The following is a 25,779-nucleotide window of genomic DNA, read 5'->3' as shown; positions in this document are numbered from 1 at the left end:
AGCTGACAGATAGTATGCTAGGTTGGTATGGGATACCTCAACACAAAACGGGGCACCATCAGTCTCAAGAATAGTCAGCGGGGCGATCGTGGTAGGGAATCGCCCGTTCAAATCTTCGTCTTCTATGAATGACATGTGTCATTGCCTCCCCTTCTTGGCAGCATCACGTCGATGCTGCAAAGGCTGCTTGCAGCGATGAGCTGACAGATAGTATGCTAGGTTGGTATGGGATACCTCAACACAAAACGGGGCACCATCAGTCTCAAGAATAGTGAGCGGGGCGATCGTGGTAGGGAATCGCCCGTTCAAATCTTCGTCTTCTATGAATGACATGTGTCATTGCCTCCCCTTCTTGGCAGCATCACGTCGATGCTGCAAAGGCTGCTTGAAGCGATGAGCTGACAGATAGTATGCTAGGTTGGTATGGGATACCTCAACACAAAACGGGGCACCATCAGTCTCAAGAATAGTGAGCGGGGCGATCGTGGTAGGGTTTCATTCGGACGACGTGTACAACATCAGTGAACTTGCGTCGTCTGCAGCTTGAGGGATCTTTGGTTGCGGATTCAACTTCGTAAGTAACGTCGCTGAGGTGGCGGAGGACACGGTATGGGCCGAAGTACCGGCGCAGCAATTTTTCAGCGAGCCCACGATGGTGAACGGGCGTCCAAATCCAGACATAGTCTCCAGGCTCGTAGGCAGCGAAGCGCCGTCCCTTGTAACGGTCAGCGTCTAGTTGCTGTTGTGTATATGCGCTGCCTTGCCAGCTGCCGCGCTTCTTCCGCACGCTGGGTAAAACTAGCGATGTCCAGGTCAAACTCATGTTCGTCGTCGGTGTATACGGGCAGCATTGTATCCAGTGGAGTGGTCACTCGACGGCCGAAGACAAGCTCGAAGGGTGTGAACCGCGTCGTCTCCTGAAGATATGCGAACGTGGCATATGGGAGGATTTGATCCTGCAGGTCTTGTACTCTATATCCACATACATAGCAAAAGAACTGTGAGTTGAGCTAGTTGGTGCATCATTTTTTAAAAAATACACAGCGCAACAAACATAGGACAAGCGAGTAGACGGGAACAGCGCTGACTATCAACTGCATGATTTATTGAAAAAACACGAATATATACAAAAATGCTCTGACAACCAAGTGCGCATGTTCGCAGATAAAACAACATTTCACTTTAACCAGTTTCGTCGAGAAATGAGATTTCTCGGGGATGAATGATAACAGATGGGGTGCTTACGCATGTGTCAGAATTCTTGTGAATGAGATAGGCCTCTTTTAATTCTCGTGTTAATTTATCTCTGTGTTTGCACAACACTGAAGTTTCTTTGAACAGGGGAGTGCAAGGAGGGTGCAAAGGGGGCCTTTGGCTACATTGCCAGGTTCGATGACGGGGCTTTTTCTAGGGAGTTTTTATGTTCTCTAAGCCTTATGTTAAGACACCTTCCTGACTGACCAATGTAATCTTTTCCGCAAGTAAAAGGCACTCTGTATACCACTCCTTCTGTGCACGGAAGAAAAGCTACATTATGTTTTACCTGGCATCCCCCCCGGCCTGCACGTCGTTTTTTGTCATTTATTTTTCGGTCTACTTTAGCGAAAATGCTTTAGCGCAAATGCTGCCAAGTTTTATGGGCGCAGAAAACATGACCTGTACTCCATACCTATGTCCAACTTGCCGTAGGCGATGCGAAATTCCATGCACATACGGTATGACGGCAATATTTTTCTTTTTACGAGGTGTCTCCGGATCCTGTCGTATTCTAGAGGCCTTTACTTTTTTCAAGACCTTGTTGCAAGCAAGCAAGATTACGTCATCGGGGAAGCCTGCTGATCTCAATCTGTCTATCTGATCTTTGAAGCTATACTTGATGGCATATGGTGGCAGGATTTTACAATTGATGACCCTATGCATGACACAGCTGTACCACACTTCACTAATTTCGAATAGCCAGATTTAAAATTGAGCAAAGGCTTTTTCGATTTTGGTTCAAACTTCCAGCAGACGTGATTTTGCCCAAAAATTAACCTTAAATCAAGAAAGAAAAGAATATCACAAGACGGGATTTCGAATGTGAATTTTAGGCCATTACCGCAGTCTTGAAAATCTTCTAGGACGTCTTCGACGCACTTTGAAAGGTCGTGCGCTTCTACAAACAGAAGGTAACCGTCCACGTATCTGAACACTTTCTTTTACAAAGGGAGGAACATTATTATTGATGGCTTTGTCAACATAACTTAGATAAATTTCACTTAAAATTGGTGCCACACTCGACCCAATGCACACGCCTGTTTTTTGTAAATACAATTGACCCTCAAACTGAAAAAAGGTGGATTGCAGGTGTAATGACAACAGTTCCAGAAAAGATGCCAGAGAAATGCCAACATTTCGAATGAAGTTTTGCTCGTCATTGTCATCCGTTATACATTTTTGAACGCAAACCATGAGATGCTCATGCGGAAGCGAATAGCAGAGGTCTTGAACGTCTATACTGAAGGCTTTACAGGAGCCTGGGTTGTGACACGACAGGTAATCGACAAGAACAGTGGAATCCGACAAACGAAAAGGATCTTCTACTGTCAGCATGCCAAGACCCTTTTGCAAAAACTTTGACACGTCATATTGTCATGTGTTTCTCTCAGTAACGATGCATCGAAATGGAATGTCCGGCTTATGAGTCTTAGCGGCAAAAAATATTTTAAAGAATTTATTTTTCCATTTTTTACTGAGGAATACAGGCGTTCGAGTCCCTGACTGCTCAGTAAATGTAAAGCCTTTATCTAAGGGTCTTGGCATGCTGACAGTAGAAGATCCTTTTCGTTTGTCGGATTCCACTGTTCTTGTCGATTACCTGTCGTGTCACAACCCAGGCTCCTGTAAAGCCTTCAGTATAGACGTTCAAGACCTCTGCTATTCGCTTCCGCATGAGCATCTCATTGTTTGTGTTCAAAAATGTATAACGGATGACAATGACGAGCAAAACTTCATTCGAAATGTTGGCATTTCTCTGGCATCTTTTCTGGAACTGTTGTCATTACACCTGCAATCCACCTTTTTTCAGTTTGAGGGTCAATTGTATTTACAAAAGACAGGCGTGTGCATTGGGTCGAGTGTGGCACCAATTTTAAGTGAAATTTATCTAAGTTATGTTGAGAAAGCCATCAATAATAATGTTCCTCCCTTTGTAAAAAAAGTGTTCAGATACGTGGACGATTACCTTCTGTTTGTAGAAGCGCACGACCTTTCAAAGTGCGTCGAAGACGTTCTAAAAGTTTTTCAAGACTGCGGTAATGGCCTAAACTTCACATTCGAAATCCCGTCTTGTGTTATTATTCCCTTTCTTGATTTAAGGTTAATTTTAGGACAAAATCACGTCTGCTGGAAGTTTGAACCAAAATCGAAAAAGCCTTTGCTCAATTTTAAATCTGGCCATTCGAAATTAGTGAAGTGTGGTACAGCTGTGTCATGCATAGGGTCATCAATTGTAAAATCCTGCCACCATATGCCATCAAGTATAGCTTCAAAGATCAGATAGACAGATTGAGATCAGCAGGCTTCCCCGATGACGTAATTTTGCTTGCTTGCAACAAGGTCTTGAAAAAAGCAAAGGCCTCTAGAATACGACAGGATCCGGACACACCCCGTAAAAAGAGAAAAATATTGCCGTCATACCATATGTGCATGGAATTTCGCATCGCCTACGGCAAGTTGGACATAGGTATGGAGTACAGGTCATGTTTTCTGCGCCCATAAAACTTGGCAGCATTTGCGCTAAAGCATTTTCGCTAAAGTAGACCGAAAAATAAATGACAAAAAACGACGTGCAGGCCGGGGGGGATGCCAGGTAAAACATAATGTAGCTTTTCTTCTGTGCACAGAAGGAGTGGTATACAGAGTGCCTTTTACTTGCGGAAAAGATTACATTGGTCAGTCAGGAAGGTGTCTTAACATAAGGCTTAGAGAACATAAAAACTCCCTAGAAAAGGCCCCGTCATCGAACCTGGCACTACACCACAAGGAATGTAGCCAAAAGCCCCTTTTGCACCCTCCTTGCACTCCCCTGTTCAAATAAACTTCAGTGTTGTACAAACACAGAGAGAAATTAACCCGAGAATTAAAAGAGGCCTATCTCATTCACAAGAATTGACACATGCGTAAGCACCCCATCTGTTATCATTCATCCCCGAGAAATCTCATTTCTCGACGAAACTGGTTAAAGTGAAATGTTGTTTTATCTGCGAACATGCGCACTTGGTTGTCAGAGCATTTTTGTATATATTCGCGTTCTTTCAATAAATCATGCAGTTGATAGTCAGCGCTGTTCCCGTCTACTCGCTTGTCCTATGTTTGTTGCGCTGTGTATTTAAAAAAAAAAAAAAAAAAAAACATATACATAGACAGCATGTCGGCCAGAGTTCTGTTTAGCCGTTCCACCAAGCCATTAGTTTGCGGGTGGTATGCCGTGGCCCGTCTATGGCTAGTGTGTGTAAGGTTCAGTACAGCCTTAGTCAGGCGGGCCGTAAAAGGTAATGATAACAGCCGGAGCGCCATGACGCAACACGATGTCGTGGACAAAAAACTCTGCGACTTCGGTGGCAGTTCCATTTGTGAGCGACGCGGTCTCAGCATATCGGGTCAACTGTAGTCTGTCGCGACAACAATCCAACGCTTTCCATTACTTGACTTCGGGAAAGGACCAAGTAGATCCATCCCCACTTGTTGGAAAGGAGTTTTCGGTGGAGTGATCGGCTGAAGAAATCCTGCTGGTTTCACGGGTGGAGTCTTTCGGCGTTGACAATCACGGCAGGTTTTAACGTAAGACCGTACTGAAGGTAATTTCGGCCAATAGTATTTCTCCCGAATTCTTGCAAGCGTACGACTAACTCCCAAGTGGCCGGCGGACGGTTCGTCGTGACAATAAGCGCTCAAGATGTCAGGCCGTAGGTGCGTAGGTACTACGAGCAGAAATGTCTCTTTTGATCTTTCAAAATTGCGCTTGTAGAGAACTCCACTTCGTAAAGCGTATGACTGCAAGCCACGACGAAAAACAAGTGGTACTCTACCAGCGCGTCCTTGCAGATAATCGATGAGCGGCGCCAGCTCCGGGTCCTTGCGTTGAAGGTCAGCCATATGGGATTGGGTAATGGCCCCAATAAAGGGAAAATCGTCGGCGTTTTCCACTGCAGTGGAGTCCAATGGCGCGCGTGACAAGCAATGCGCATCTTGGTGTTTATGTCCCGATTTATATACAGCAGTGACGTAACTCTTGAAGACGGAGGCTCCAACGAGCTAAGCGTCCAGACGGGTCTTTAAGGCTTGCCAGCCAGCACAAGGAATGATGGTCGCTGACAATACGAAAGGGTCGTCCATACAAATATGGTCGAAACTTGCTGATGGCCCAGATTACTGCATGGCACTCCTTCTCCGTTGTCGAATAGTTCGCCTCCGATCGTGAGAGTGTTCGGCTCGCGTAGGCGATAACCCGTTCTACTCCGCCTTACCACTGAATGAGTACCGCGCCGAGGCCAACGTTGCTGGCATCAGTATGTACGTCGGTTGCGGCGTCTTCATCGAAATGGGCGAGTATTGGGGGTCTGTGTAGGCGGCTTCTAAACTCCTTGAAGGCTTGTTTTTGATCGTCTCCCCACACGAAAGGTATGTCTTCTCTGGTTAGTGCTGTCAGTGGTTCAGCTATCTTAGAAAAATCTTGGACGAAGTGTCGGTAGTATGAACAAAGACCTAGAAATCGTCGAAGTGCCTTTTTGTCAGTGGGGCGTGGAAAATTTGACACTGCGGTAGTCTTCTCGGGATCAGGGAGAACGCCCTGTGCACTGACAACATGGCCGAGGAAGCGTAGTTCCTTGAAAGCAAACTGGCATTTCTCAGGCTTGATCGTTAGTTGCGCGCCTTTGAGTGCTTGAAGCACGATGCGCAACCGGTCCAAGTGTTGCTCGAAAATAGGCGAGAAAATAATATCATCTAAGTACACCAAGCACGACTGCCACTTAAGAGCTGATAAAACCGTGTACATCATACGTTTGAACGTGGCCGGTGCAGAGCAAAGACCAAACGGAAGCACCTTAAACTCGTATAGGCCGTCGGGCGTCGCAAATGCAGTCTTCTCTCGGTCTCTCTGATCCACCTCGATTTGCCAGTATCCGCTTTTGAGGTCGAATGAGGAGAAGTACCTGGCGTCGCGTAGTCGGTCGAGGGCGTCAATCCTGGGCAGCGGATAGACGTCCTGTTTAGTCACGATATTTAACTTTCGGTAATCGACACAGAATTTCAAGGTGCCATCTTTCTTTTTGACAAGGACCACTGGCGACGCCTATGGGCTCGTCGAAGGCTGGATCACGTCGTCCGCAAGCATTTCATCTACTTGCGTTTTAATGGCGTCACGTTCCTTAGGAGAAACCCGGTACGGGCGCTGGCATACCGGTAACGTGGTCTCATCGGTGATGATGCGGTGCTTGGCGACAGGAGTACGACCGACCTTAGAGCATGTGGCGAGGCAGTCTGCGAAATCGCTCAGAAGTGCCGAGAGAAGATTCCTCTGATCGGGCCTCAAGTCGGGGTTAATTTTAACGGTTTGCAGAGCATGGCAAGGTGCGGCCTCTTCTTTAGGGTTCGCTCCGGTGGTGCATAAATGAGGCAAGGCAGTAACATTGTGAAGGACGGGTGTCCTTGGCGAGATGCCGCATCTCCTTAGCAAAATTTGTCAGGAGGACAGTAGCACAACTGTTCTGGAGTTGTACGAGTCCTCGAGCAACGGCTAATTCCTTCTCGAGTAGTAGCGGGAAGGTGCCCATCCGCGATGCCCTCCTAATCGTGGAATAAGTCATGCTTTACAAGAACCAACACACTAGAACGTGCCGGAGCCCTCACGTCATCGTCGACTATACGCAAAACGTTCAGACCCGGATCTTCGTTTTCAATGCGCGCCACGGCTCGTTTCGTCGAAAAGGAAACACGCGCTTCTTTCAGGTCAATGGCAGCGCCGTTGGTCTGCAGGGAGTCTAGACCAAGGATCAAGTCTTTCGAACACTCAGGAAGCACGATAAATTCTCCGACATACACAAAACCACGGATGCCGACCCGCGCTGTGCACTTGCCAGCAGGTTCAATCAAGTGACTTCCCGCCGTGCGAATTTTCGGGCCGGACCAATGTGTCAAAACTTTCTTCAATTCTCGGGCGAGACCACGGCTCATTACTGAATAATCGGCACCAGTGTCGAGTAGGTGACATCCACTCCATCAATCGTTACACATAAATCGGAGGTGGTATGTCGGATGCTGTCGCTACCTAACACAAGCGAAATCTCGTCGGGTCGGCCTGACGATGACGGAGGATCTTCACATTTCCCGATGATCAGCGATCCTGCCTCCGAAGGCCGCTGGTATTAGTTTTCCAGGCTAGGGCTGGGAGAGGAGCGGCGTCGGGAAGAGTGGGGACTTGTCGAACGGTAGCTCGTTGGGGACGTAGACCGACGCTCTTGGTAGCCGGACGTGACGGGATACTGTCGCGCTGCAAGGTCGCTTGCAATCTCAGTAGGCCGTTCGGCATTCCGAGGGTAGAGGTCCTCCGAGGGGAAACCCCGCATGTTGACGCGGCGGTACGGGCACGCCCGGTAAAGGTGACTGGCTTCCCCGCAATGATAGCACAGGAGCCGACGGTCCCGGGGCCGCCATACTTAACTTTTACGGGGTCGCTGGTAGATTGGCGGGGGGGAGTAACGAGGTTCCATGCGGCTCCATGCGAGGTCCTCCATGCGAGGACCCTGCGGCTCCATTGCTGGAGCTGCGGCGTTGATACTATGGTCCGGCGGGGGAGCCTTACGAAGGACGGACGCGTAGGTGGGCCTCGCGTCGAACGTCTGGTGAAGAACGCGCTGCTGGGGAACGTCAGCAACTTGCTGAGCTGCCATACGCACCTCGTCTCGGACGACTTCAGCCAGTGAAGGAAAAGATGTTGTGTTGCAAGGCATCCGGAGCGCTTGCAGTTCCTCCCGCACGACAGAACGGATGAGATTGCGTAATGCGTCCATGTCGCTGCCAACATGCACAGGGGGTGCGTCGGACCAATGATGTTCACGTCACGGTTGTATTGACGGGCTCGGTGTTGCAGCGTTGTCTCCATGGTCGCTGCCTCGCTGAGAAACTCCGCCACAGTGCGCGGTGGACTGCGCACCAGTCCCGCGAAAAGTTCTTGTTTAACACCCCGCATCAGGTGACGCAGCTTCTTATCTTCTGGCATTTGTGGGTCTGCACGCTTGAAAAGGCGTGTCATGTCCTCAAAAGAACATACGCACGCTCTCGTTCTGGCGCTGACTGCGCGAGTGTAGCGCAGCTTCTGCTCGCTCCCGGCGGTCGGCGCTAGAAAAAGTGGCTTTCAAATCACGACAGAAGGCTGCCCAGGATGGGAAGGAAGCCTCATGGTTTTCAAACCATGTCCGTGCAGACTCTTCAAGAGCGAAGTACACGTTGTGGAGCTTACGCTCATCAGTCCACCCGTTGTAACGAGCGACTCGCTCGTAGGTCTCAAGCCAGTCCTCGGCGTCCTCGAACACGTCTCCATGAAAAGAGGGGGGTGTTCGCGGCTGATGACACAGGATGTGGGTGGGAAGACTGCTCTCAGATGTCATTGCAGCAGGTTCTACGGCCGCCTGATAGTGCGTCGTCCTGGTAGCAGCCGGAAGGGGTCCGAATTCAGGGGGCTCTCCACGTAGGCGGCGGCCGAGGCGTTGATGTACGGGGGTAAGCTCCGTAGTGACAGGTTGATTATGTAGGACTGGATCAATACCCGGCAATTCCTCCACCAGATCTGTAACGTTACGTTACACAGAAGGCGCTCTGGCACCGAATAACACCAACAACCAGTCAGGTTGTTGTTGTTGTTGTTGTTGTTGTCCAAATAACTTATGGCACATACCCACAGAGGGGGATCGGCCAAGAATTGGGTAGCAAAGAATTTTTTTTTTTAATATACTTGCATAAAAAGAAATATATATATATATATATATATATATATATATATATATATATATATATATATATTAATAATAATTTGAGGGGTAGAGGAAACGAAACAAAATTTAGAAATAAGTGAAATATAATATGAAAAGTGGTAACACTCACGGGAGATTGACACTATATTTGTAGGACAAGTGATGTTTAAATATTTAGCAAGGAAAACGATTTGAGTGCAGTAAAAAATTTTGCATGGCGGTAAAAATAGACCTGTGACTGTGCCCAAGGATGGTGGCGCCAAATGATAACAATGTCGGGCTGCTTAAACTAAGGCCAAGCTGTTGCAATGGCCTTTCCATCAACTGTTTTCTCAGCGTAGTAAAGCGGCGGCAAAACAATAAAAAGTGATCTAATGTTTCTTGTTCACCGCAAAATGCGCAGACGGGAGACATTGCCAAACCAGACCTGTGAAGGTAGAAATTTAAAGGTGGGATGCGGCATCGCAGCCTTGTTAGTGAAATCTCAAGTTGCCGTGAATGACATAATTTTCTATTCCAAGGATAATTTAGATGCTGGTAGTCCTCAGATCTTAAAAGATGTCCGATTTTCATATTTAATAGAACGTTTCTTCGAAACCTCGCTGCGGTGATGTACGCGGTCGCCGGAAGGATAGATAATACGGGGCCAGCACGAAAGCGGAGCACCGTTTCGCTTCGTCGTCTTCTCCGAATCGCCCGTTCAAATCTTCGTCTTCTATGAATGTCATGTGTCATATTATATATATATATATATATATATATATATATATATATATATATATATATATATATATATATATATATCCCTACATGGCCGCTTAAAAAATTATATAACTAAGTGTCCGCTTCATTTAAAGAAACATTTTATTGGTCCCGACGTTTCGACCAAAAGCTGGCCTTCATCAGGGCCCGTATTCCGAGTTTGCGTCGTTATCGAAAGTGTCGCTATCTGCCCGACCTCGCGTAATCTGATTGCTGGAAACCCCGTAATATGATGACATTCCTTCCAGCTACTGGCAGTAAACTTGGCAGTTTGGGTGAGTTTCAGGGATGAATTTAGGGGGTAACTGAACTTTGAAGTGGAGAAAGAATACCAGGGCTCTCATTTATACCCGCCTGTAGGACATTATATTTTAAAATAAAGTAGGATTGTCATTTTTCCCGTTTGCGGTTGCGGTTGCTATGGAAGCCGCTCTGGAGCAGGATAACCTTGAGTTTGTCGAATTCTTGACTTTTCTGTTGAAGGTGTTTGAACAGGGGAAGGTGGGGAGAGATTTAGAGTGCGCGCGATGGTTGTTGAATCGAATTCGAAAGGGGTTCTTGGTCTGCCCTATGTATTGCATTCGACACTCGCCGCGTATTCACCGTGCAGAAACTCAGGGGGCAGCCCTCGTGGAGAACAGGCAGCGCCACTAGTGAGCGCCGGAGGATTTTTGTGGTGGCCCTCGCGGTCGCCTCCAATTTACCAATAGACGTTTCCACTTCATTAACACTTCTTTTTGGGCGAGTTGGTTCATTTTTGGAAAACTTTGAAAGAGCGCACACACACGACCACTAAGGACAAGAGACGAGACACAAGCATCTTGCTTTTTTGGTTTTTCGTTTTTTTTTTTCCAGTGTCTCTTGCTCGCACGTGCGTTACTGAAACTTCTTATCTTATGTAAGCTGCTGTGTATATAAATGTTGCCTTGCTCCAATAAAAATCAGTTGACAGTCGGCGCTGTGTCTCGTCTCTTGTCCTTAGTGGTCGTGTGTGTTTGCGCTCTTTCAAAGTTTTCCAAAAACGTTTCCACCACCACCCCCACCTGGGCAGGGCGCGCGCTTGAAAAAGGCGGCCTGCTCATCTAAATGGTTTCGGCCATCTGGAGAGACTTAGCGAACCACAAATAATACGGGAGCCACACGACACAAGCCGGAGAGACAGGGACGAGCCCTGGCTGCCCGCTGGTCATTTATTTCTCGGCTGGGAACACGAGAAACGGAAGATGACAGGATAAGCGCGGACAGTTGGAAAATGCAGACAAAAAAAAAAAAAAGAAAAAGAAAACGAAGAGGGTGGGGGGCATAAAAACACGATAAAAATGTAGAAAAATACAAAAGCATTTGTGGCGAGTACCCCTCCTTCCAAGTGTGGTACAGCTTCACAAAGGCCAGCCTCCAGCGCCCGAAGCTGGGCTGGCTGAGAAAAAAAAAAAAAAAAAAGAGAAAGAAAGCTGCGGGGAATCGAGCGGCCGAAAAGGATGGAAAGAATATGGGAGAAGAATAAGAATGTATGAAGCTGGAGTCGGAGAGGAGGCAAAAGCCTTAAAACAAACGCGAAAAGCCTGAAAACTCTAGAACGCGATTACCGGGGCTTTTGAAGAGCTTTAGCTGTTTTTCTGGCGTGGCGGTTGCCACGTTTCTCGACGTTAAAGGAAGGGATGGCAGATGGCACGCGGTCGCTGATACAGCTGAAGTCCGGGACTTTAGATACAGCGACACAGCTATGAGAATGAAAGAGAGAGAAAGAGAAAACTTGATTTGTCAGCGATTGGTGTTTGCCTTGGGCTGCATTAAGCTGCTCCAGGCCCTTACACAGCCTGGCAGAGCAAGCGATCTACGGTTTCTAATACACATGCATGTCTTCCTCTCTGTCACGTCAGAATTGTAGCATGCCTAATTTTCTCCTACTTTGAAAGAGCGTCCTGCCTCAAATCCCGACTTGAATGCTCGTTTTCTTTCGTTTTTTAATGATCCGAGTTGCCTCTTAACGGTACTTTCAGGTCCTCTGCTTCAAAATTAAGTTTTCACAAGGGAAGGTAACAAAATGGCAGCCAGCCGCACGACCACTTGTTTGGAGCAAGATGGCGTGTAATGAATGCAAGATCTGTATAGAGCGTCCGCGAATAAGTAAAAAAATAACATTCATTTTTAAATTATTTTCTTACAATTGTCTCAATTGAAGAGTACAGCATGAGGAACAACTCATCATTCGAGGTTGAACAGCTCAATAGGCATCATAGCGTCATTAACACAACTAAATGAATAAAGCTTACATTGTTGTGGCTGTAGGAAGAAGCAAAAGAAAATGCACGGGCCTGCTACTGGCTCTGTAGCTGAGCCACCTCCGCTGCCTCGTGCGGACAGAAGAGGAAATAGAGAAGAAATAAAAAGAAGACGGAGAGAAAGACGCGCGGCGCAACAGCCGTCGTCCACCACCGAAGCGGTGGCGGGTGAAATGACGGCCTACAACAGATAAAAATTCTGTGGAAGGCTAGCCCCCCCCCCCCCCCCCCCCCCCCCGCAAGCGGCGGTTGTTGTTGTGGTCGTGGGAAAATGCATGGGCCTGCTACTGGCTCTGTCACTGAACTGAGCCACCTCCGCTTTCTCGTGCAGACAGAAGAGAAAACAGAGAAGAAAAGGAAGAGGGCGATAAAGACGCGCGCCGCAACAACAGCCGTCGTCCACCACCGAAGCGGTGGCGGGTGCAATGACGGCCTACAACAGATAAGAATTCTGCGGCAGGCTAGTCCCCGCCGCAAGCGGCAGTTGTTGTTGTTGTTGTGGCTGTGGGAAAGTGCATGGGCCTGCTACTGGCTCTGTCACTGAGCTGAGCCACCTCCGCTGCCTCGTGCAGACAGAAGAGAAAACAGAGAAGTAAAGGAAGAGGGAGGTTAAGACGCGCACCGCAACAACAGCCGTCGTCCACCACCGAAGCGGTGGCGGGTGCAATGACGGCCTACAACAGATAAAAATTCTGTGGCAGGCAAGCGCCCCCGCCGCGAGCAGCGGTGACCCACCTGTCACAGCCCCATCTGCGTCCTGTCACAGGGGGTTTATGAATCACATCTACAGAGGAGGGCGAAGTGGACAGCTGGTACTTTGAAGTCAGATAAGCAAGTTTATTTTATACATTTTCTTTTCGTTTGCATTACATGCCAGGAAGACAATTACGTAAAAGTTTAAAGTTAAAGGTGCGGACATAAGTAGAGGAGGTGGGGGGCAAGCGAAGGATAGCGAGGTAAAAAAAAAAAACGCCAGGCTGGGGGACGGACAAAGGAAACCGCCCAAGAGGAGGAGGAAAGTAGCAACATAAGCATGGAAGGAATGGATGTGGAAGGAAAAAGGAACGAGCTGAGAGGGAGGGAAAAATAATGAAAGCAAGCGAGCAAGCAAGCAAAAAAAAAAAAAAGGTTGCCAAGCCAAATTCGCGAAACTAAGCACAAGACATAGTAAATGCGCAATTAAAACGATCCATTCCCGTTGATTACTCTCTACAATGTACTGGTGCTTATGCAAGCTATCGTAGAGAGGGAAATATAGATCACAGGACAGATTAAATAAAAATTATGCAATGATCGGCAACTGCATCTGCGAGCCTGGGCGCGCACGGCGGTCCCAGTAGACGTGCATTCCATTTGTCGGGCATGCCAATTGGCACAATGAAGATAGCGCTGATGCCTATGAGTTGCCCAATTTCCTTTATTATTTTTGCGGGTTGAGAAAGGGTGCTAATGCCGGTGAAGGTATATTGTGTTCTCTTTCGGGAAAACTGCTACGCGGGAAATCTGGACGCGGCAAACCCGGGCATGATTGCCAGCTCACTGCTCGTTGGACGGCAGCGATCCAAACTTAGCGTCGCTTCGCTTCGTAAAACTTATTTGGAGACTTTAAAAATAATTAGAGGGTCTCTTAGATGTCTCTCAATAGGAGAATGGCAAAAGCCTACCTTTCCTATCCTATAATTTGCCTCCCATCGTTAGCCTCTTGTCGGCATTCGTTGCAGTGCTACACAATTATAATTGATATGCAGGAAAGGAAAGGTGCAGTATCTATCACACTTTCTCCGTCGTGTTTGGACAGTGCACAATCGCTCCTGTTGCGTGGCGTTCCATGGCGCGCTCAAACGTGGCATGCCCTGCCGCAAGCGGCACCGACCTACCGTCCCAGCCCCGTAGGGCCAGGAACAGTAACCCTTCACCACCTCCCGCTTACCAAATTTTTATTTGTTGTAGCCCGTCATTGCATCCGCCACCACTTAGGTGGTGGACGACGGTTGTTGCGGCGCGCGTCTTTCTCTCCCTCTTCTTCTTTTTCTTTCTTTACTTTCTCTCTTCTGTCCACACACCGAGAGGCGTCCGTGTGCTGTGCGATGTCAGCGCACTTAAAGATCCCCAGGTAGTCGAAATTACTCCGTAGCCCACCACTACGGCTCCTCTGTGTTCAACCCCCGCCACTATGCAAGATGTAGAGGTAATCGGGAAAGTGCGATGCAGTGACCACAGGATGGTGAGGTCCCGAATTAGCCTAAATCTTAAGAAGGAACGCAACAGATTAGTAAGAAATAAACCCATCAACGAATTAGCGGTGAGGGTGAGGGCAGAAGAATTCAGGATCTCGCTACAGAATAAATATTCAGCTCTAACCGAGAACGGAGACATTACCCTAGAGGCAATGAACAATAATTTCAGAGATATCATTACTGAGTGCACTGCAGAAGTAGGCGGTAGGATAGTTAGGATACCGGTAAGCTGTCTAAGGAGACGAAAAATTTAAGAAACGCCAGAGTATGAAAGCTTCCAATTCAGAAAACCAGACAGAATTGACCGAGATATCAAAGCTAATCAATAAGCGCAAGGTGGCCGATATAAGGAAGTATAACATGGATAAAATTGAGCATGCTGTAAAGAACGGGTGAAGCCTGAAAGCGGTAACGAAGAAATTGGGCATAGGTAAAAACCAGATTTATGCGATAAGGGACAAGACGGGCAACATCATCACGAATATGGAGAAGGTAGTCAAAGTAGCCGAGGAGTTCTATACAGATCTCTACACTAGCCAACGAGAGTCAGGATCGTAATGAGACTGGCTTTAGGGAAAAACAGTCAGACGTTCCACCAGTGACGAAGGACGAGGACAAAAAAGCATTAGAAACTGTGAAAAGGGGCAAATCAGCTGGAGAAGATGATATAAGTACAGATTTGTTGAAGGACGGGGGGGATATCGTGATAGAAAAACTGGCCACCCAGTATACGCAGTGCCTGGTGTCATCGACGGTACCGGAACCATGGAAGAATGCAAACATTATCCTCATTCATTAGAAAGGGGACTCTAAGGACCTTAAAAATTACAGACCAATCAGCTTACTGTCTGTTACGTATAAAGTATTTACTAAGGTAATCGCTAATAGAAAGGATCAAGCAGGTTTTCGGAAATGGTACTCTACTATCGATCATACCATCAACCAGGTGATAGAAAAATGCTCAGAATATAACCAGCCCTTATACATAGCATCCATTGATTACAAAAAAGCATTCGACTCAGTTGAAACCTCCGCAGTGATGCAGGCATTGCGAAATCAGGGGGTAGACGAGCCGTACGTGAAAGTGCTGGAAGATATATATAGTGGCTGCACAGCAACCATTGTTCTGCATAAAGTAACAAAATTCCCATAAAGAAAGGAGTTAGGCAAGGAGACACAATCTCCCCAGTACTATTCAAAGCTTGCTTAGAGAAAGTATTCAGAGACTTGGAATGGGAGCAGTTAGGGATAAGGGTAGATGGCCCATACCACAGTAATCTGCGATTTGCTGATGACATTGCTTTGCTAAGCAACTAGGGGGATGAACTGCAAATAATGATTGATGACCTAGACAGGAAAAGTAGAAAGGTAGGCTTGAAAATCAATATGCAGAATACTAAGGTAATGCTCAACACCCTCGGGAAGGAATAGCAGTTTGCATTAGGTAGCGAAGTACTGGAAGTAGTAAGCAAATATGTCTACTTAGGAGAGGTAGTAACCGCAGATCCAGACCATGAAAAGGAAATAAGAATAAGATTGGGATGGAGCGCATTTGGCAAGCACTCGCAGATTATGACTAGCAGCTTACCGGTATCGCTCAAGAGGAAAGTATACAACAGCTGCATCTTACCTGTACTCGCCTATGGTGCTTAAACGTGGAGGCTAACCAAGAAGGTTCTACTTAAGTTGAGGACAACTCTGAGGGCTATGGAACGAAGAATGGTAACATTGAGATAGGAAGCGTGCAGAGTGGGTCAAAGAAATAACTCAAGTTACCGACATTCTAGCGGAAGTTAAGAAGAAATGGACATGGGCAGGACGAGTAGTGCGAAGAGAGGATAACCGATGGTCGCTTAGGGTAACAAACTAGATTCCAAGGGAAGGTAAGCGTAGCAGGGGCCGGCAGAAAGTTAAGTGGGCGGATGAGGTTAAGAAGTTCGCAGGGGTCAAGTGGATGCAGCTAGCACAGAACCGGGTTAATTGGAGAAATATGGGAGAGGCCTTCGCCCTGCAGTGGGTATAGTCAGGCTGATGATGATGATGATTATGACGGCTCCTCTTTCCACTTTCACTCCCCCCTTCCCTTACGGTGCGGTTGAGGTGTCCACAGAAAACAAGTGAGACAGTTACCGTGTCTTTCCCTTCCTATAAATCAATCAATCGAGGCAATACCACCTGGACAATGCGCGTCTCTCTCCCTCTTTTTCTTCTCTACTTCCGCACGAGGCAGCGGAGGTGGCTCAGCTACAGAGCCAGTAGCAGGCCCGTGCTTTATCTTTTCCTTCTTCCTAGTTCCTACAGTCGCAACAAAAAATTGCCCACGATTACGTTACTTCCTAATGCGAAATTTGAGCGCAGCTCATCAGCTGTTTTACCTTTTCGATAGATTGAGGCAAATATTTCGAGCAAGACACGTATGTAGAATTAAAGACAACTTTGTTTTAATTTTTCACACGTATTCCTTTAAGAAACATTCCTCTAACAGTTCTTGGCTGTCATGAAAGAAGCTTTGTGGTCAGAGAAATGAAGAGACCAATTGAGTTATTGGGAGGTTGATGGAGGCAGCGCGTGGGCCTAAAGGAACGTTGCGCGACGAACTGATAGCAGCAACTGACTGATGCCGCTGACGCCGCTAGCGAGTGAAGCGAGTGAGAAAGGGATGCATGCACCGTGATCCGCTGATAGCGAGCCGGCATTTCGGCAGCTGGAGAACGCCCTTGCCATCACGCGGTGTTATGTTTCTCCACCGACAAGTGTGACAGCTGACGCGGCCACCGTATAGCAACAGGCAGAACCGCGAGCGTATTGGCCATTTCGGCGCCGTTCATCGGCCGCCCAACGCTTCCTCCCGCGGGCAAGTCTCGACGTGATCCTGCCACGCGCCAAATGTGTGTGCGTGCGTGTGTGTGTAAACGCCGGCCAAGCCTGGAGCTCGAGGGAGAATGCGTCACCCTCGCCCGTCTGCAGGTGGAGAAGATGCGGTCGGACCACATGGCTCTCCATTTTCTGTGAGGGCTTTCCCTTTCCCTGTGAACTGGCAAGCCTATAAAAAGCAGCGGCAGACTCTGCTGCGACAAAGACTACTTGAACGCGCCGTTGACACGACGCTAGACACCAGCTGTGAGAGTATAGTATGCGTATAGTATTTACCTGAGTAAGAAGGGGTAAAAAAGCAATCGGAGGCAGAAGTTTTAAATAAAAAAGACAAAACATTTATTACATGCCATGAGAAGTGACACACGTTAAATACTCGCATCCATAACGTTAAAAAAAAAAAGAAACTTGTATATTAGAACATTTATGGCTGAAAAATCTTTTCCTTGCCAACAACAACGGAAAAACAAGTTTTATGGCCGAAGCAAGAAAATAAAGTCAAACTGAACAAACAACCAGGGAAAGAGGGAGGGGCATATCACAAAACCCCGTACAGTACATGACAATACATGGTATTGTAGCAAAACTTGTATTTGTCGCAGGGCACAGCCGCTGCTGCTGCCTCATCCACTTGGTCTCTTGCGTCCGTGTATGTATTGTTTCTCTAGGGAGGAGAGCTTGCAGCGGTCGCACAGGAGAATGAAGATTTTGGCTGCTCACTTCAGTGAACGTGCTCAATGGATTTGAAGATACTATTTCTTCCACTTACTTTGCGGCTGTCCTTCATAAATGAAAACTACTGTGGGCTGGAACTACATTCATAACAACTCCAGGACACCTCAGTAAAGGGTTTCCATTCTGCTAGGGCATTCTTAATGTTCATGAAAGCAGTGAGCAGCTCAAACACAACATGAGCTAGGTAGTTTGCCTGTACTTTGCTGGTATATGCTCCATTATTTTTATTCTCCTACATCTGCATTTACTTGAGCTGCATGCTAGAATGGTCAAGGTAAACTTCTACTGGCAACTACACTATAGTGCTCTCTCCGAAATTTAATGGCGTTATACCAGCCAAGAGAAGAGCTGAAAGAGCAGCACCATGGCATCAACTCAATTCGCTCAGGACTGCTTGGTCAGCCACATAAATGAGGATGCATTATAGGAACGGAAATTATTAAAGTAAATTTTGTTACAGGCAATGAAACACAGGAAAGGAAAGTGCAATCCTTATTTTAGCATGAAGTAGATAAACTCTACTCTAGTCGAAACTGCCGCAACTCAACTTTTATGAAATTAACTTTCATCATAAAATGCACAAGGGAGATGCTTTAAAATTTTGCAGGTGCTCTTTAATTAATCCATTCTGCATACCTCCAATTCAATATCATTCAGGCTGGAAACCACTTAACGCACTTGCTGTTGTAACTGGATACATAGTCACCTGCCTGTGGACTATATGCTGAAGACAAAAGACTGATACGTATGTTTAACCAAAACTGTCTCAACTGCACCCTTGAAGAGGAATGTAGCCTATTTTATACACTTGGTGCCAATATAACTGATTCTCCATCGGGGAATGAGTTCACATATGGCAAAGATGCGAGAAAGTATCTCTAATAGGGTATACTTCTGCAGCAGTTTCCACTATATCTGGACAGGAAGTGAGCCAATATTCGAAAAAGGTGATGTAACTCTGGCAGCCAGCAGGCAGTCTCCTCCCTTTACAAACTCACACTACTTTTGTCCGCTCAAATGTGGACCTCACTGAAGAGAAGTGGTGGGGCTTTAAACAAAAAAAGTGACAAGTTTTGGCGAAGGTACTAGCGTTGTCAAAGCAACGTACTTGCATCTCCCAGCCAGCAAGATGGGCCAGAAGCAGACCATTTCATAATAACAGAGAGAAACGAGAAAAATGGAGACAGCAAGTAAAAACTGAGAAAGAAATGTCAACAACTATGTGCAGTAAACTTCTCTGAGTGGACGAGGCCTGTGATACGCATGTCACAGATAGCTCATTTTGTTGGTGGCTAGGTTCCCAATACTTCAATGCCTTTTTCCCCACCCAAATGGAATTTGATCGCAATAACAGCTTCGAGGTCATTTCCCGAATGCCCTGAAAAGATGGTTTCTGACACCAAAATTACCACTCTGACAATATACTGTTGCCTCTACCGAAAAATGCAGCAAAGTCGCGTCTAACCCAGTACTGCACACTCACTGCTCAGTGGTTTACATGGCTACAATGATGACAGTGAAAAATGCAGCAAAAGATTTGCTGGTGTACAAGCTGCACATTTTCAAAAAAAGAAAAAAAGTGGTTTCTGAATTGCTACAATTAGTGCAAGTATAAAAAAATTTAATTTACGGAGATTTTTCAGCGCCAGCCCCAAAGTACATGCACACAGAGTGCTTTGAATAAAGCAAACATAATGATTCGCACCAAAGACCTAGTAGTGCAACTTTACAGCCAAGCACATTTCGACATTGACGAGATTCGCCTTCAGCCCTGACAGCGAAGAGGTTCTCTTATAGCGTAAAGATGCTACCTGCGAGTACGATGTAGTCTCCACACATCTAGAAAGCTTCTTTTCATGACACTTCTGGAACCACTGGCCACAAGATTGTATTGTTTGACATGATTGCTACTTTGAGCATAGTGGCTGGCGCAAAAAGAGCAAGCACATGAGAGTGAGAGGACTGGATCATCACAGGCACACATTAGCATGCATCCTGTTCTCTTATATTCTGTGCGCGTGTTTCAATTGTGCTAGCCAATAGTCTGAAACTAGCAATTAATTAGCCCAACTAAGAGGTTCGGCACGGTTGAAGCATAGGGCAGGCTACAATCCGTGCACTTAAAAAAAAAAAAAAATAGAAGGGAGAAGAACACCTAAGAGCTAGCATGCTTACTGCGACTTGTAAGCACTGGCCTCAAAACTGCACATCAAATCGTAAAAATTTGACAACAGTCTTACAGCAGGAACAAAATTAAAAAAAAAAAAGAAAAAAAGAAATCATACCATATCATCACAAAAATGGCTAAAACTTGTGACATGGCTAAATTTATTTGTGACAGAGTCAACAACTTGTATATATGAGGCATTTTGTTCCGCACGAACAGCACAACTCAGTTCATAATACAACTAGCCAAATCTAGCCAGAAAAATCTAAGCATGGGGACATAAAAATAATGTAAACATTAGTCACTAAAGGCCAAAGATATTTTACACGAGGCAATGCTTTCGCAAACCCGCAAATGATAACACCTTAAAGTGCAACGCAAGTCAGCGAGAGCAAAAAGTTAGGAAACCTTGAGGGTGCGCCACTATAAGTTACAAATTGCACCAAGGACTCAACTACTCACATAAGCACACACAGACACATTACCCCTTGGCCCTACTAAACGGCTCAGTTGGCTGAGTTACAGTGCAATAAATAGAACAATAATAATGATAATCGCAATAATTATAATGCAATATGGAACAGATCATCAAGTCCTCGTGACATACAACTCTTCGTTGTCTGAACAAAGGGGAGTCGCACATACTGAAGACGACAGGTAAAAAAGGTGCCCTTTCTTTAAGGGCACATTGATGCTGAGAAGGCATGCTTTAGGTGCTGCGCATTGAAATTGAATTCTTAGCAATGATTATCAGCTCCTGCACTATAAAGATAGAATAAGCAAGCTGGAAAAACCATTTAAAATGATGGTAACAGCTGGTAACTGTTTTAAATCCCTTCAGAAATAATGCCTACTGTTTTTCAGATATGCAACTGCTTTTTGCAACAGTCACAGTTCAGTTGTGCAACAACCTGCTGCTTAACACTCACCCTTCTATTACTGCAAATCAGAGTACTAAATCAACTGGATTGAAGTAAATTGAAAAAAAAAAAAAAAGAACATGATAATACAAAATAATTAACCGGCATGCAGCACAACAGTGGTTGCGCTTTCTGCAAGGAAGAAGCCTCATTTGTTCATCAGAAAACAAAAGCAGCACTGCAAGCAAACAAATGCGAATAATGTACAAAAAAGTTTGTGAAAACCGTAACAAGTGGAGCACGAAAAGGAGGAATATGGCATGAGAAGTAACCTTGATGAGCGCATGGCCCGTCTCGCGTCGTGGGGTGGCAACAACACCAGCATGTGATGAAACTTTCAGGTTTAGATTCAGATGAATGTAAAAATAACAGAGATTCTGCGCCTCTTTCCGAAAAAGGTTTTACGTGGTGTAAAACACATCGTAGACACATTCCCAATGGACCCACTAAAAAAATATGTGGCTTGTCTCTCTCCACCTTAACACACAAAATGCAAGGAGGACTGAGAATATTAAGGCCCCTAAATGGGCTTTCTAAAGAAATGGATGCTAAAAAGATAGGTGGGGCACTGCTGGTATGGCATTATATATGAACAAAGAATATTGCATTAAAACAGCACATAGAAAACATGATGGCTCAATACTGAATTCTTCATTCAAACATTACTTTCTGCAGAGAAAGCTGGGAAGCAGCATCTATGGCAATAGCAGAGGCCAGCATTGACAAGATCCTCTAGAGGCAGTTTGCTGCTGCTAGTATTTGAATGGCCTTATTTGCATGCAGCAGGGGGCGGCAGAAAGTTAGGTGGGCAGATGAGGCTAAAATGTTGAAGGGATTAAGCGCAGCTAGCACAGGACTGACTTAACTGTAGTTGTTCTAGTTACGCCACGCTATTCAGGCATGTTTTTCTCCGGTGCAGAAAGCCGGCAGCTTATCAAAGCCAACACAACAGAGCACTTGCTGTACCCATTGGCCTCACATTTAGTTATTTGGTGGTTACTAAATTGGAGATAACTGTTGGCACGGAAACAAAGGTACAAGTTTTCAGTAACCAGAGCACAGGGCTTTGTTACAGCCAGCTCGTCTGGAGTTGTGTTAACTGAAGTACCGGAACAAAATGAAAATTTTCACAAAGCACACAATTTTTAAGCTAGCTAATGGCACAGTGTATATTTTGCATGTTGCAAGTGCTGCGTGATAAATGTACAAAGATACAAAGAAGAGCTCCCACCCTCAGCGATTCACGTCAGGCATAACACAAGTTTTCCAGCCGACAGCACCGTCGACATAACGCACACGATACACACATCGGGGTGCCACAGGCAGTGCGATCTCAACAACCAAGCTCGGGTTAGGTGCTCAGAGAATGCAACTAGTGCGCAACAAGCTCAAAGGAATGTGTGAAAAAAAATGTAGTTCACCATATGCACGCCCAACAAGCGAGTTTCAAAGTTGGGGATCGATTGGCTGCTATCGTTGCTAGAACACACACTACTGTTTGCCAAGAGCAACACTTATAAACACGGTTAACGAACACTGCATCTTTTTTTTTTTAGTTTGGTTGTTTTCCTACCTTGCACACAATTATTTCCTTGTGACACAGTGTAAACATATAAATGTACAAACTCTCACACATTCACACGCTGCTTTGTTCAGCCCCGCAATGCTGTGCAAATACCGCACAGTGGCAGTCTAAGAAAAGAGGGAAACGAACGACTGCCCCGTCTGTGATCATCGCTCTGTATTTGGCCGTTTATTTGCCAACAGTAGCTCACGAGGAAAAGGCTGTGGACAGTGAAGGGGAGCGGACTGAGACAGCCCTAGCCCTGCAGTGTTACACAACTCTAGACTCATGACCAGTCGTCACAAGGACTGGCCAAATTTACCAGTCATTGTAGCAAAACATCCCCAGCTTTGTTTGTTTCCTTTCTTTTATACTCGGCAATCTGTACTCGGTGCAATTCTGCAGAACGGTTTACGAACAAGGAAAACGCCACAGCAATCATGCTAGCACTTTACCGGCTACTGTACTGAAGGTATATGAATCAACTAATCATATTGAGACCATATAAGCCAATAAACTGCAATCAGCATGAGCTTGTATAACGAGGCTCAGCTTAATTGTCCATATATGTTACAGAGCTTGCAAAGATGTCAGGCATATTTCTTAAGTCCACACATATCACGATTGCATCCGCAAAAGATGCCTAGCATGAAAGGAGGAAGAAAAATTGATGTAGAAGGCTGCTAGAATGACTGGCTTCCACGATACACATCTTTCTCTTCAGGACTGATCACGCATGCACGGCAATACAATTCCACCTGCGAGAATGCCGAGCCAGATGCCGAGAGAAAGTGTGCCATATAAAATTGCAATATTTCTGGGTGCGTCCCGGCAAGACCGACATGTCTCCATAAGCAGGACACGTAAGCATGTTGCTCGTCAGCACGAGAAACAGTACAAATGTAGAAACAACCACGAAGGCATGCCATAGAAAACAGACCGCAATAGCACATCAGCTTCAGCAGAAAAAGCCTTTGCTAAGAAACTCCAGTAGTAGAAGCAAAGCCCCAGAGGGTCAAAACATGAAACGCCTCGAGCCAACGCAAGGCTGATGTAGCAAGAAAGTGGCGGGAAAGTGCGATGAGAGAGGCATGTGAAGAGTGAAATTCTTCACTCTATGCAGAATAGCAGAACCCACTGCAATTGACCGCGTATGTTCAACAGACGCCTCTCAACGATTCTGGCGCTGCATTTCTGTCGTGAAAATTCCAGTGTGAGTGGTCAAAAAAGATCAGCGCAAAGAAGTTTGTTAGTAACCCAACCCCCAAATGCTTCGAAAGCCTAACGAAAAACGGAAGGACGCACATTCGTGCCCAGGTCATTAAAAATGAAACAAAGCGAAGCTGAATACAACTGCCCTTGTCCCTCAAAACCTTCAGTTACAAAACTGCACCCACGTTTTGTGCATGTGCACACCGGGCAAAAGCACTGACACAAGAACGATCACTCATATTAGCATGGCTCTCGATGGAGCCTATAGGATGACCATGTCAACCTACCTCCAGCAAAACTGCAAGGTACAAGTTTGGACCTCTAGGCCTACTGGGAATGTTTTGCAAAACGAAATCTAGAGACTGACAAAAGCAGGCTGCAACGGCAGATCCGGGCAAAATTTGCATCAGGAGCAACTGCTATAGTCACAACCAAGGTGCCTCTCGAGGCAACATTGCAAACCTGAGACGGTAAAGAGGCATCTAAACGCAGTGACAGATTCCCCCTGCACATAGTGCAGATGTGGGTCGCACTCCTCTGTGAGCACACTACGAGGGTCTATACAATAGTGTAGCCATTCCTCAGCAGTGCTTGTGACCATGTGACAGTTCATGATGACTGAAGTCTCACCTCAGCTGCTTGCATTGGCAAAACAAAAAATGTGCTCACAGAGCGTTGCCACAATGCCTAATAAGACACCGTGGACTCCACATTCCGGATGATGTGGAGCACTGGCACATAGTTCAGCACGCATGATTTGTCACGGTTGAAAAAGTGGCAACCTTCCTGCATAAAGCAATTATATTGCAGCAAGAATAGATGCCTCAAGCGGTTTTTCTTTCTATCCTTTTGTCCTCTCCCTCCAGAGGGAAAATGCAAAAGTGTGTGACCTCTGAGGGCCGGAACAGTTCAGGGCCATGGGTCCAAGTACAAGTGCCCCATGTGCCCAGGGCAATGGTGCTTGAGGTTCTTCTCTGCCATTTGAGCTGCCCTCATGCCTGGCTGTTGTGGAGGAGTCAAACGCCGAAAAGTGACTGGGGGGTGTATACATGCACCAAAACAAAGACAATGGGCCTTCGTGGGGCCTGAGGTTCAGCTGTTCTCCACACTCGAGAGTGCAGGACCAAAAGGGAAAGAGCACACGGGCTTTCCCATTTCCTTGGCAGTACGCCGAGAGGAGGAGTACACAAGGCAACACAATGTGCGCGCCCTCTTAGTGTCAGTCTTCTCAGTTAGAGAGTCCAACACCACAACAACTGTAATGCGCTGCTTTCAAGGATCAACCCCAGGCTTCCTTGGGCACGCAAACAAGGCGCTTACACTCAACCCTTTGCACATGCTGGTCTCCCTTTGTACAATGGGACTTCATCTCGCGCCATAACAAAGGCGCTGCTCCCATTCAAAGGAGCTGAAAGGAGGACATGGCAGAGCCATCCTGTTCGGAGGTGTCCCCAGCCATCCCCCTTTAGGACACAGGGGTGGAAACAAAGCGGGCGGCAGCATGCAACGCACACATGCCCTCCATAGTTGTACATCACACTGGGGCCGAACATCCCAACTTTGCAACAAAGAACAGCAGAGTGACCCACTGCAGAGGATTTCAACCGTCGAAAAGAGGCAGGCTCCTTTCCGTCCTTTCCTTCGCTAGCCCTTGGGGAACAGGGCGAGAATGGCGGCGCACACCTTCTGAGGGTTGGTCTCCTCAGGACAGAGCTCCATGGCGGCGCGCACCTGTTCCTCCGGAAAGATGGATGACAGATGATAGTAGAGGCGGTAGCGGGGGCTAGCTGTGTCCAAAGGTGGCACAGTGCTGACCTCAAGCGGTGGCGGGGGGCGGCCCATGGGCAGGCCACCCCAGCCACCGGCGTGGGGACTCAGGCCCGGGAAGGATGGGTAAGGTCCAGCGGCTGGCACCTGCGTTGCCGCGCCCGCCAGCGGGAACGCGTCCAACCTGCACAGCAACAGTCAACAATCAGTCCCGGCAGCTAACTGCAGCTAACAACAATGACAAAGCA

General features: G+C 46.7%; 1 protein-coding gene across 1 annotated transcript in view; it reads right to left on the bottom strand.

Annotated features, from left to right (window-relative positions):
- Positions 1-17,481: 17,481 nt before the first annotated feature.
- The window catches only part of LOC146209305 (uncharacterized), a 113,305-nt gene continuing 105,007 nt past the window's right edge, over positions 17,482-25,779 (bottom strand). The window contains exon 9 of the mRNA XM_084599357.1: positions 17,482-25,715. Coding sequence (XP_084455483.1) covers positions 25,409-25,715 — 307 coding nt within the window. The 3' untranslated portion in view covers positions 17,482-25,408. The remainder of the gene's footprint in view (positions 25,716-25,779) is intronic.

This window comes from Amblyomma maculatum, chromosome 1 (assembly GCF_055883805.1).
Source record: "Amblyomma maculatum isolate TAMU_Amacu chromosome 1, ASM5588380v1, whole genome shotgun sequence".
NCBI lineage: Eukaryota > Metazoa > Arthropoda > Arachnida > Ixodida > Ixodidae > Amblyomma > Amblyomma maculatum.
Note: the sequence above shows the minus strand (reverse complement) of the source record. Positions and strands in the feature narration are given on the sequence as shown.